Genomic DNA, 12,690 nt, shown 5'->3' with positions numbered 1-12,690 from the left:
TGCTTCAGTGAGTATGGAAGGCTTCAGTGCAATGTTGTAACAACTTATTGGGATGGTCTGAGTCATCCGAGAACTCCTTGGAGTTAAGACCGGTGATTCTACCGCCGTAACAAGCAAGATGTTGCCGGTTTTTGACCACGGATCATACCCGCATGGCTTCAGTGAGTATGGTAGACTGCTTTGTTAATGTGTTGGGATGTCTTTGGTCATCCTAGGACTCCCTGGAGTTTAGATATTTGGGTCACTGTAACAAGAAAAAGGTCGATGATTTTTAACCGCGCATCATAACCGCAAAGATTCAGTGAGTATGGCAGACTGTATTGCTGTTATGTTGGGATGTTCTGGACCATAGTTCTCATAGTTTTTGCTGATACGCGTCGAATGAAGTAAAGGAAATCGAAATCTATAATGAAACAGAGATTTTATGAATGATTTAAGAAATAGCAAAAATACGTTTTTTTGTACATTTTAACCCAAAATGCTCAAACTTCAACAACTTATAACTTTTGAACCCCGGGGTTTAGAGAGTTGGTCCAGAAGACTTTTTTTCATGTCTCGGCGAGATCTTTCGAAAAAAGTTGGTCCCGTTCGTGTACATCCTTGGACCAGCTCCCATACAAATTTGCCCATTCTCCTTTCGTACAAATCCGTATCATGCAAAAAATTTCGTACAAAAATTCCGGCCTGTTAAAAATCCTCGGAGAGGATCGAAAATCTGTACGGTAAGGAAAAAATCCGTAGAGTTGGGAGCCTTAGCTATATGTAATCCGTAAACGAAATCTTACAAAAGTTCTTGTCAATTGAATTTAAATAAAGTGCTGGTTTACTGTTTGAATGTCTCAATAAAATAATTAATAAAAATAAATAATAACCCCGGGCAGTGTCGTACAGCACAGACCGGAACAAAATCATTTTCGGTGATAGCAGACGACATTGCTTGTTTCCCCACGTTATTACAACGAGATGTCGTTATTACAAAACTGAAAGGTAATTAAGCTGACTCACTCTTATCTCATTGCCCGGTTTGAATGTCATCAAACTGGCTCAACATCACGGGTTAAAACCAAATCTGCGATACGTTCAGCTAAGCAACATAAGAGAGGGCAAATTAAAAATGTAAAAAAATGCACTTTCACCCCATTTGCCCCTATTTTACTCATACGTTATCCACGGACTTAACCTACACCCACTTGAGTAAAAAAAAGCTCAGCTTTAAATTGAATGACCCATGGTTATGCAATTGGTAATCGGACGCATGAATAATTATAGGAAATGTGATCACACTTACATGATTGAATAGCGGAGCTCTTTATAAACAGCGATGGCTTGTGGGAGTCGACCACAGTGTACAGGGAATTGTCCCACTGGATGGGCAGCTGGGACAGCGAAGATGAATCGCTTGCAAGTGGCGTTGTTTTTGACGGTTTTCGTACTTGCACACGTTCAGGTAAATTTGTTTGAAAACTTAAATGGATAAAATTGAACAAAACCCCCAAATATCTTTAAAGGCCGATGAGGCTTCAGACAAAGAGCAGGCCAAGGAGCAGGCGAAACAGATGCTCCGCAGCATGGCCCAGAAGTGCAAGGAAGCCGAGGGGGCGTCCGACGATGACGTAGAAGCCATGATAGATGACGTCATGCCGGAAAGCCAGGTGCAGAAATGCTTTCACTCGTGCGTGCAGCAACAGTTTGGCGTTTCCGACGGGCAAAAGTTTCTCCAGCAGGGCTTTCTGGAGATCATGATGATGGCCGTGGGAAATGATGAGCAACAGCAGGGACACGCCAAAGAGGTCGCGGAGGAGTGTGACGGTGTGGCGAACGAGGACCGGTGCCAGCTGGCCGTGGACATCATGACCTGCGTCAAACAGGGCATGGAAAAACGGGGCATGAAGGTGGATCGGTGAGAAGCGCATTTGTTGTTGATGTGTGATGACCCTGGCATGTACTAATTGACTTTATAAAAATGAATCACGAGCATTTAAATGGATTGATTGCCGCAATAAATTATATTACACCGTATAACACTTTGCATTGTGCTTAAATTTTACTACACGCAAACAAAATCAGGCCTGTTTGAATTAACAAAATAGTTTGTGGTTTTAACTTGTCGATTGTTTGTTATAGCAATTTCCACCTCATAATCTATCTATTTTATATCTATCTATCAAAATGGGACAGGCTTATGAACATGAAATAACGTAGCACGATTGTGACGTCATTTGCGAACGATATTTTTTCATAGTTGATTTAACAATTATACACTTTAAATTGGTATGTACGTAAGAAATACTTTCAAATTTATCAAGAATGCAAAACACCTTACAAAACCTTCAACTATTTTGAAAGAATAAGTCAACAGCAAGGGTAATGAACATACTATTTACCCTTGTAATGAGTTTGTCAATAATAGACCACACACTCATTAGAAATTGGCACTTCAATTTTGTGTCTTCTTTCAAAGCCGAAAATATTATCTGGGCTATTTCTGAGCCAATATTTATACATGCAAACCTGCAATTGCCAAACAAGTTAATTAAACTAACGTGTTACTGGTGACGTGACCTGAAAGCCCCTGTTGCTAGTTCACATAAGATTTCAACAAACAGATTTGAGATTTGAATGATCTGGAACCTAATTTCTATTTATATGCTTTAAACAATACATTCTGATTAATCTGCGAATCCATTTTGACATACTTTTGTTAATAATTTGTCTTGAAATTTCCTTAATTCTTCTTCTTCTTCTTTGTGATATGTTGCAATTGCAAATGTATTTTTATTTCACATAATAAACTAAATAAGCTGTTTGAGATCATATTCAACACTATTAGTCAGTCATCAACTTAATTCACGTTAAAATATATCTAAATTTAGCTGAGGAACAATGATCTTTAACACATGAAACCATTTACAACTCAACCCTTGCAGTAGCGGTAAAAAATCGCCAAAAGTTTATAAATTATTTTTATTGCAAAAAATGGTATAACAAATAAGAAAATTCACAGAATATAAAAAAGTGAAATAAGCCCAAAACCATCCCTGACTTAAAATCAAATCGTAGAAATAATAAAACCAAAATCGGTCAGTAGAGGGTTAATATAAGGCAAAAGTTCACGTTGCCAATGTAAGAAAAGCTATAGCCTGTCGACGCTTTTAAATATTAAGTGTTCTAGACGAGAGATCATTAGCAAGGCTTTTCAAATAGCCAGTGTAAGGCGCCAATAGAGTCATTTGCTAGTGTAGAGTCTAGGAGTTAGGACAGCCCTAAACGGGTTAAGTTAAGATGTGTCGCTTGCAGGTTGTAGTTGTTGTTCTAGTGCTTGTCGTCCAAGTTTATTCACAGGTAGCGAGGCAGTGTTTTAATTGGTTCTGAAAAGTTTTACGCAGGATTTACCCACCTTGTTCCAGGGTCCGTTTAAGGAAATCCTTCTTGCGGTAAGACGTGGCATGCTTCAGGACTGCAAGGAATCGCTGGGAGCTACGGATGCAGACGTTGAGCATATCATAAACGCGAATGAACCTGAGAATCGAGTCCAGAAATGTCTGGCCCATTGTGCGATGAAACAGTTTGGGGTCTTGCACGGGAGAAAGTTTAACAAGCAGGGCTTTGCCTCCGTTGCTAAGTTGGTTATTTTCCTGGACAAGCGGAAGTCACGATACGTCGATCAGGTCGCGGATGAGTGCGAAAAAATCGACAACGAGGATCTTTGTGAGCTGGGGGCCGAATTGTACATGTGTGCAGTGACAGGATTGCGGAAGAGAGGAATACAGCTGTAATAAAGCTTTATTTAGTCAGGGTACCAAATTACTCCGTTTATGGAACTAGTACAATTGGAATTATAAAAATATGGTGATGAAATGAACAAATGATTAATCAAATGAGCTGAATTTTTTTTCGACCAGCAAAACCAAACCTTTAACAAGTATTATCTCAGGTACCTTTGTTAGTTACAGAAATCAAGCGGAATTCACAATAAATCGAACCAAAGTCACTTGTAAACGTATTTACTTTAGCTTCAACTACAGTCATCCCACATATTCGGAACACCCACAAATTCGGAACACTTTTGTGATAATTTGTCAATAGCACGCCAAATGCATCTTTTCTGTCGACCCTACTATTTTTAGGACCTTAATTTGGACATCCTCTTGCTATTTCACTAGTAAAAGTAGTACTTCTTAAACAAAAAACTGTATTTCAAGACGATTTTATTCCGAGAATCAAAACACTGCCTCCAAATTGCCTGTTCCATATTTGTGGGATGTTATTGTGCCTCTTACAATTATGGAACACCTGAATTTAACTGATACATTCACAAAAAAGTTATCAAACCATCCATAAAACATTACTTAGCTTGAGTTTCATTGGTTCCAGTGTGTGAAGTTATTATTTTGTAGAAAATATGTTTGCCTGAAGAGAATCAAAGTTTGTTTACATCTGTAAGAATAAAGTGTTCCAAATTTGTGGATTTCAAGGGTCAAAGTTTTTTCTTTAAAAACTTCATAAAATAGTTAAAATTTGCAGTTGTTCCATATAGCATTCGAAAGATCGCAAGAAAGGCTATCAGATGAAGGTAAAGGCGAATCGAAACGAAACTATTGGCACTACGCCCCCCGGGGCATGGCCTTCCTCTAACGTGGGATTTCTGCTCCAGCGCCTCTGACGAGACAGGAGAAACCGGGACCGACGTTTTACTTCACCATCCGATAGAAGCTCAGTGGATAAGGCGGGAATCGAATCCGCGTCTCATAGCATCATCGGGATCGGCAGCCGAAGCCGCTACCCCTGCGCCACGAGACCCACGAGGCGAATCATTAGGTTCAATTATCGATTTGCTATGATTTTTTGAACATTGGCCGATCTGTAACCAGTTCCGAATATGAGGGATGACTGTACTCAATTTTCAATTAGTTTTTTCAGTTTCACTTTTGTAAAACCTTTTTGTTACTCAAAAACATTCTTGACTTGTTTAAGATTTTTGTCTTACTGTTTATTTATTTGATTTGTAATCCAAAGAGCTTCTTTTCAATGGTTTTGGAAAACAAAAAATGGTTGAAAATTTTATTTTGGGCGAAATTTTAAATTTGTCTCCGTTGAAGGTGGGGTTGGGAGAGGGTTAATACATTATGACGAGTAGTTAAAAGATATTATTGATTGGTATAAGCTGTCTATTGAATGATAGTTAGAGGCTGTAAATTGACTTGCCTTCAAGCGAAAACAGCAAAAACCTGTTTCTAACAGTTAATCATCCTGTCTGTGTCGTTGTATTTAAGTGAGAAAATAACATTTAAAACCTTGTTTTTGTAGTTAACTGGTCAAATAATGTGAACTACTTAATTGTGCAACTATAATATAAAATATAATACCGATTTTATTTGAACTAGTGAAACTGATATCAAAAACTCAAACCATCCACTTTAAACGACCCCCAGGTCTTTCTCTCTCCAAGGAACCTCCCATCCCAGGGTTCAAACTGACGAGCTTTGGTTTGGATTGTGAGTCAAACCACCGCCAGCGATGCCACCGGAGCATATGGTTTGGTGTGTTGTTTGTACTTATAGCGTGGAGACGACTCCCACACTTGGAATGACTTAACGGCCTAACAACAACCATGGCCGTGACCGACATTTTATTTCCCCATACGATGGAAGGTTGGAGCAGATGAGAATCGAACCTATGATCTTCCGCTCACTAAGCGGACAGCTTAACCATTCGGCCAAACCTGCTTGAATTTTATATATTATTCCGTCAGTGGGGGTGACTATGGCTAAAAAACCAATACACATCTCGTAATTTTTTAACAACAAAATAAATTTAAATGACATCGAAAATCTTTCAACGTAGATTTTTTCTTAGATAGTTTACTAACATTTTCCCAAAATATGGTGGATTTTGATGAACACTACTTTAAATGTCAATACATAGTTTGAAAATTGACCCAATCTCATCCCTTAGAGGGGGTGACATTGGGTCAAATGAAACTAAAATGATGCTCAAATGCAACGATATGGTAAAAACAAGTTCCTTGTTCGAGGGAATCGTATTGACATGCTACAATTTTTGTAGTAATGATTTTCAAACATTTGGGTAGTTTTCGAGCAAATCCAACAAATTTTTTTGGAAAATGATTTTTCGAGGGATCATTTTTGGCCAAAAACGTACCACAACATTAAACAGCTACCAAAATAACAGGATGTGTTCTAGGAACGAGATTTTTCAGCGAAGTTTCATTGAGAAGAGCCTGAGAAATGGTAAACTCCGTAAAACATCACTTTGAACCAATCTCACCCCCCAGACCCAATGTCACTCCCACTGACGGTAGTTAAAACAAAACAAAATCATTGTCTATGAATTTTTTTAATTAAATAAAAACTAACACACCGTTAGTCTTAAATATTGATTAGCGAATGCGATCAAACACAGTTTGATTGTGCTGGGATAGAATTGATCACATTAATTATGCACTTAATGCAAGTTATCTGGCGCGTGCCCAACTCCGAGCAGCTAGAGATTATACAGGTTGGATATTTCTAGGAACAATAAACAATGTATAGAAAAATAAATATATATAAATGTTTGATTTAGTGCATGCGAGGCAAGAGCAAAATTTCTAAATCGGGGCAAATTTGTGAATTTACAAATTGGTAATGAAATATGTAAATTCACAAATTATATTATTGGCAATTGAGGTAATAAAATGTAATATTTCATTTAAATCCATATTACACCCTTTTGTACAAACTTTTAAAAGGTTTTAAAGATAATAATTTTCCCTAAAAATCTGCTATAACAAATATTTTTTCTAAAGATCGATCGACCTGTAGGGTTAGGTCAGTTAAAAACCTAAACATTTCGAGAAACGCAATTTTCACCGATAGTTTTTTATTTTTAAATCTCCGATGGGATATCTCGGTTCATAATATTTTACTCTACACAGTGTAGCTGTTCTTTATAGCTTTACCCGTTCGTTTTCATTACCGTTTCAAGGTCTTTTTTAAACAATCCGCTTAGAAATTGGTGGGAAAATCACACTGGTCTGCAACACCAGTCGACAAATTAGTTGCAAATCAAGCGGCAAAGCAAATGTTTTATATTTTTGTTTTTTCTTCTTCTTGACAGTGTAAGTCAGAGGTTCCCAATGTTTTTGGGATTGAATGAGCTATTCGTTTAATCTGTTTTTTTTTTTCTCTAATCTAATATAATAAACCCTAGCGCAGCCAATCTTCCGAAGGAATCCCGGAGAATGCCTTAGGTTAGAATACGTTTAGTCTTATTCCTTTAATTCATTACCATTTATAGTGTGCCATTCCATTAGAATGCATGGAAGCATCACGAACGTTAACGTAGCCAGGCCTTGTGCGTGAATTTTACCGCAGAGATTATTCGTTGACTCACCGACTCGTCAGCCATGATTCTGAGATTTTTTGGAGAAACAAATCTTAACTTTCATATAATGACTAAAGTGTGACGAGGGTCCTCTTTCAAATCGTCGTTTAAATGAGTCGTCCACTGCTTTGTTAAGAGGTTAGCTCATTAGGTCAGTGCCAATCTGCCTGGCAGAATCTGTCTAAATTTGATGGTGTAATAGTGAAAGGTTAATCTTTAATCTGTCGGACATTTCCAAAATCTAGTATGAAGTCGTCCCGTATCAGGTCAGCAGTTGGACTCGCAATCCAAAGCACGTCAGTTCGAATCCCAAAGTGGAAGGAGGATTCGAATCACCATTCAAGTCTCGAACGCTTAGACCAAGCATCTTTTTGGCACCCCTGGTATGGATGTTAATGTTCTTGAGATGAAAAGTGGCCCTGATTGTTGTATAATAAAGATACATAATTACAATAATTTGACCAAGATGTCACTGAAGCGGGAAAGCTTTGCATATAAATGATTGAACTCTTAGAACCACTTTATGTGCCTCAAAAGAATGCGAGTAGTTGGGGTACGTTCAAACAAAAGTTTATAAATACCCAACGAGAAACCGCGAGGGCAACCATTCGGCAGTGTATTGTTTTGCGTGTCAGACGGTGCGAAAAAAGATAAGATGAATCGTTGGCAATTAGCGGTCGCTGTGGTGTTTTTCCTAGCTGCTCACGCTTTTGCGCAGGTAACCACGTTGAACTGTGAGGCTAGGGCGTGTACAACAGTTGCATCAATTCCAGACAGACGATGAGGTGCTTGAAATACGACGAAATTTGGCGCAAAGTTGCAAGGAACGGGAAGGTGCCTCCGATGGGGACGTTGAGGGTCTGATAACGGCGGTTGAGCCCGTAACGAGGGTTCAGAAGTGTCTGCAGTCGTGTGTTCAGCAGCAGCATGGCGTTTCGGACGGGAGGCGATTCCTGAAGGAAGGCTATCTGGCACTTATGCGGGTGGTCGTTGGAACGGACCAGCTGAGACAGCGCATCGTCGAGGAAGCTGCAGACGAATGCATAGGGGTTGAGAACGAGGATCGCTGCCAGTTGGCGATCGATATTATGATCTGCGTCAAACAGGCACTGCAGAAGAGAGGGTTACGATCGAAGGAATAAGCGCGAAATAAATCTTAAGCTGATCTTGCAAAACTGCAACACTTTTATTTCTCTCTAATAAATACTATTTAGTCGAATTTATAGTTGCTCGCAACCTCTTTGAACAGGGGCCGGCAGTCAATCTTGGCGTTTAACCTGGCGCACAGCAAGAACACTCCGGACAGCTTACGGTGCAGCGAGTAGATTTCCTCCGGCGGAGGACACAACCGATGGGCGATCATAACCGGAACCAGCGCGGCAATCTTCTTGGTGGTGCTTTGCTTGCCAAACTCAAACTCACCCTCCACGCTGAACACTTCGCCCAGAATTAGCACCGCGTCCACGTGGGCATTCTCCATGGCCGTGGTTTCGTACCCGGTCAGGAAGCCCATCTTGCGCGACAGCTCCAAAATGCGCTGGCGGTCGTTTCTGGTGGCGGCTTCAATGACCTACAAAATATTTTAATTAAATTGAATCATAAAATAAACAAAAAAAAAAATAAGATTTCTCGTACCCTCATGTAGTCGTCCATGAACGGCTTCTGGTAGAAGCGCGTCGCGCCGAAATCGATCAGCATGATCTTCCGCGTGCTGGCGTCGTACAGAAAGTTGGACCAGTTGGGGTCGGTTTGCATGCAGCGGAACGTGAACAGCTCGTTCAGCACCAGCTTCATCACCGATCGAGCAATGTGGTCGCGGTGGTCCTGGCTAGGAGGTGGGGATTTGAAGTGTTGAATGACTATAAAATACGACGCAAAAAACTCACCTCAAATTGAAGCACTTATCCATCGGCACCCCCGGCACCAGTTCCGTCGTCAGGACGTACTGCGACGTCAGCTCGCGGATCACCTTGGGCACCCTAAACTCGGGCATGTGCTGAATCATCTCGGCAAAACGTTCCGTGTACTCCGCCTCCCGGGTGTAATCAACCTCCCAGTTGAGCTCTCGCTTGGCCACCGCCACCACGTTGTCGATAAACACGCCCGCGGGGAACACGTCCCACACCTTGAGCATCGACACCAGATTGTCGATGTCACTGCTGATGCTTTTCGCAACGCCCGGGTATTGAATCTTAATGGCGACCTCGGTCCCATCGTGCAGCACTCCGCGGTGCACCTGGCCGATGGAGGCCGCCGCGAAGGGAGTCTTGTCGAAGGTGGCAAGCTTCTTGCGCCAATCCGGCCCGAGCTCCTGCACGAGCTGTTTCTCGACCTGCCAATCTGGCATGTAGTCGGCAGCTTGGCGAACTCTCTCGAACGCTTTTATCAGCTGAGGTGAGACGACATTCGAGTCTTGAATGCTGAGGATCTGGCCGAGTTTGAGGGCCGCTCCGCGAACTTTGCACAACGTGTCCACGATTCGTTCGGCGTTCGCAGGACTGAAGAGGGCCTGCTTGGGGTCGAGCGTTCCTCCGAGGCCGAGGGCACCTTTGGCGAGCTCGTTGATTGTGCCGAGTCCTAGACCGGCAAACAGATTTCCAAACGAGGCCAGACGGGCGACTCGGGAGGACGGTACCTTGCGCTGTTTGGCCACCGAACTTAGCTGAGGTAGATCGATTGGTGTGAGTGTGGCTGTCGGTTCTGGTGAGCTAGATGGTCCGTACGAGGAGACTACCTTCATCATGTCTGCTATTACTTTTTCATCCTTCGTTGTCGGCGGTGGAACCTTGTACTCAACGGGCTTCGGTTTAACCGTTTGCACAGGAGGCTCCGGGTCAGTCTTCTTGGCCGTCGGTTCTGGAGTCCTACCGTTATCGTAGGACAGTTTGATCTGCCGATTTTTGTTGTGCTCAGATAGAATTGATTCCAATTCTTTGAGCGTAATTTGTGATATGTCCAAGCTTCCTAAAACGAGAAATCAACAGTAAGTTTATGTCAAAGGTAACGAATTTAATTAACAGCACCAATATCAGAAGCTTTCTCCTTTGGAATCGCTCCATCTTGTTGCGCGGGAAACACCGCCTTCCCAAACTCGAACGCCGGCCCCGGTGACCCCACCTTCGGCAGCGATATGGCCGACAGCTGTTTCAACCCCTCGGTCACCACGGCCGTCCGCTCCAGCGTTTCCTTCAACAGCCCGCCGGCCTTTTCCAGCTCCTTGTTGGGGTTCGCCAGCAGTGCCTTGACCGTGTCCTCGCCCTGGCGCAGCTGTTTTTCGAGCAGTTCACGGATGCTCGAGTTGGCCAGCAGATGCCGGGCATGGTCGCCCTGAGTTTTGGCCACCGCCTCGGCCACGATCTTGACCGCACGCAGCAAGGCAATCGCGTCCTGAGCACGAGACATTGTTTGCTAGTGAGGTTGTTGCAGGTTCTTAGTAATTGCACTTTAAACTTAACGGGACGTGTCGGCGAAACGCGGCGTATTCATAACACTACTCTTTTGAATGAATTTCACAACAGATGAAACGGCAGAGTTAGATAACTGGATGTGTCAAACAGCTGCTCGAATGTTCATAGTTTACAAATACGTTTATCGCTTCATGAATGGGCACTAACACAAGCGATGTAAAGTTGTAAACAAGGGTGAATCATTCAAAAATTACACTACGAAATTAAAATTAAAAATTAATTTAAAAAATTTCAAGATGTATTGATCTTTAATGAAAGTCATAAAAATCAACCGCCAAATAAAGTCCGTTACGTAATTCACAGCCCGTCCCCCAGCGCGTGGTTATATTCTTTATGTAAACTAATGTCATAAACATAAACAATGACTTTTATATCCCGCCGTTTGGCATGAGGGTTGGTATCATCCCGCCAAACAAATCAAAGTAAACTTTGAGTTGCGAAGGAAAAAAACCTTGTCAAAAGTTTGCATTTTTGTTTTCAGCCGCACGGTTTTCGCACCAGCGAATGAATTTTGGGGTTTGTCCTCGTTTTATCTATGGCCTTACCCGTTATTCGTGCTTTCCGGCTCTTCCTGGCATAGGACAGATCCAACGAATTTTGGCATGAGTGATGGAAAAGGATGCCGCACGGTCGTTAGCCCTAAGTGACACTAGCCTGACCGTGGAGAACTTGAAACCGGTTGATCCCGATTCCAACAACTATGATGTCTGCTTTGTCCGTAGTTGGTTCCCGGTGCAGATTTTTGAGGATCCACGGTTCTTATCGGTCTAGGAAAATCCGCGCAAGTTCAAGTCAAGGAAACGGGTCATGTTCATGTTCGGAATACGCTGTCAAGCTTCAAAACCTTTAATTTTTATCAAAAATATTCGGATACTAAAATAAAATCATTCTTGAAGTAGAAAATTCTGCATTTTTCTGTTTTATCGAGAAATTAAAAGTGAGAGTGTGTGCAACATGGAGTTAAACTTTCTGTGAAGTTGCTGTGAAGATTACCACGGCACTTTGAGAAGTTTAACTCCATGTTGCACGCACACACTCTCACTTTAAATTTCTCGATAAGTTATCAATCTCTAACTCCTGCGTTCGAAGGTCCAGTCCAAGTCGCACATCTTTTTGAGTATCATTCACGATTGCTTTATAAACCATGAACAGTTAAATATTAAATGTATAAAATTGAAAAAGCAAATTTAAACTAGCAAGTGATACAAAATTAAAAACGATATTTTGATTGCTTCAGAATCTGCCTCGGTCAGATAACCCGCGTCAATGACAATTTGGACAATTTGCGACGACCATTAAAACAGCGTACTGGCCAAACCGCGGGCGGTTGACGCACAGTTCGATGGGCATCTCGTGGTCCCGACCTACGGGGGCCAACTCCTGTTTTGAAGGTGGCGGACAGCTCGCGTAAATGGCACCGCTCGATTCAAACAAGTGAATTACAAAGACAAGTTCAAATTCTGCGCAAATCCGTGAACTGATCCGGATAGTCTGCCGATGTGCTGGACACGACGGCCAACGGTCCTGCCGATAGACAAATGCTGTAACAATTCGAACTAGTTTATTCGCTGGTGCGAGAACCATGCGACTGACAACAAAAAATGCAAACATTTGACAAGATTTTTTTTCCATCGCAACCACCAGTTTGCTGCGATTTGTTTGGCGGGTTTTAAAAATCTTCCATGTCAAACGGCGGGATATATAAGTCATTGTTTATGTTTTTGACATTAGTTTACATAAAGAATTGTCGTCCCTTTCGTGCGCGCGTCGAGCACCACGTGCTTCGTGTACGCATGAAGTCTGCGTGAGTGTTGCGATGCTGCAGTGATGGAAAAGT

At 42.0% G+C, this 12,690-nt stretch overlaps 4 protein-coding genes across 4 annotated transcripts; 3 read left to right on the top strand and 1 right to left on the bottom strand.

Annotated features, from left to right (window-relative positions):
* Window positions 1-1,300: 1,300 nt before the first annotated feature.
* Window positions 1,301-2,022, top strand: LOC120417161 (general odorant-binding protein 19d-like). Its single transcript, XM_039579142.1, has 2 exons — window positions 1,301-1,447; window positions 1,509-2,022. Exons 1-2 carry the CDS (start codon window positions 1,322-1,324, stop codon window positions 1,902-1,904), a joined length of 522 nt encoding a protein of 173 aa, XP_039435076.1. The 5' UTR covers window positions 1,301-1,321; the 3' UTR covers window positions 1,905-2,022.
* A 1,162-nt stretch (window positions 2,023-3,184) lies between these two features.
* LOC120417162 (general odorant-binding protein 19d-like) lies at window positions 3,185-3,866 on the top strand. Its single transcript, XM_039579143.2, has 2 exons — window positions 3,185-3,342; window positions 3,408-3,866. The coding sequence occupies exons 1-2, from the start codon at window positions 3,283-3,285 to the stop codon at window positions 3,774-3,776; spliced, it is 429 nt and encodes a 142-aa protein (XP_039435077.1). The 5' UTR covers window positions 3,185-3,282; the 3' UTR covers window positions 3,777-3,866.
* Window positions 3,867-4,806: 940 nt separating this feature from the next.
* On the top strand, window positions 4,807-8,608 carry LOC120417152 (general odorant-binding protein 19d-like). Its single transcript, XM_039579136.2, has 2 exons — window positions 4,807-8,104; window positions 8,160-8,608. Exons 1-2 carry the CDS (start codon window positions 8,042-8,044, stop codon window positions 8,526-8,528), a joined length of 432 nt encoding a protein of 143 aa, XP_039435070.1. The 5' UTR covers window positions 4,807-8,041; the 3' UTR covers window positions 8,529-8,608.
* LOC120417151 (atypical kinase COQ8B, mitochondrial-like) lies at window positions 8,543-10,942 on the bottom strand. The gene is made up of 4 exons (XM_039579135.2): window positions 10,410-10,942; window positions 9,273-10,350; window positions 9,022-9,214; window positions 8,543-8,956 (listed from the first exon to the last, which is right to left on the bottom strand). The coding sequence occupies exons 1-4, from the start codon at window positions 10,786-10,788 to the stop codon at window positions 8,597-8,599; spliced, it is 2,010 nt and encodes a 669-aa protein (XP_039435069.1). The 5' UTR covers window positions 10,789-10,942; the 3' UTR covers window positions 8,543-8,596.
* Between the last annotated feature and the right edge of the window lie 1,748 nt (window positions 10,943-12,690).

This window comes from Culex pipiens, chromosome 3, assembly GCF_016801865.2.
Source record: "Culex pipiens pallens isolate TS chromosome 3, TS_CPP_V2, whole genome shotgun sequence".
NCBI lineage: Eukaryota > Metazoa > Arthropoda > Insecta > Diptera > Culicidae > Culex > Culex pipiens.
Note: the sequence above shows the minus strand (reverse complement) of the source record. Positions and strands in the feature narration are given on the sequence as shown.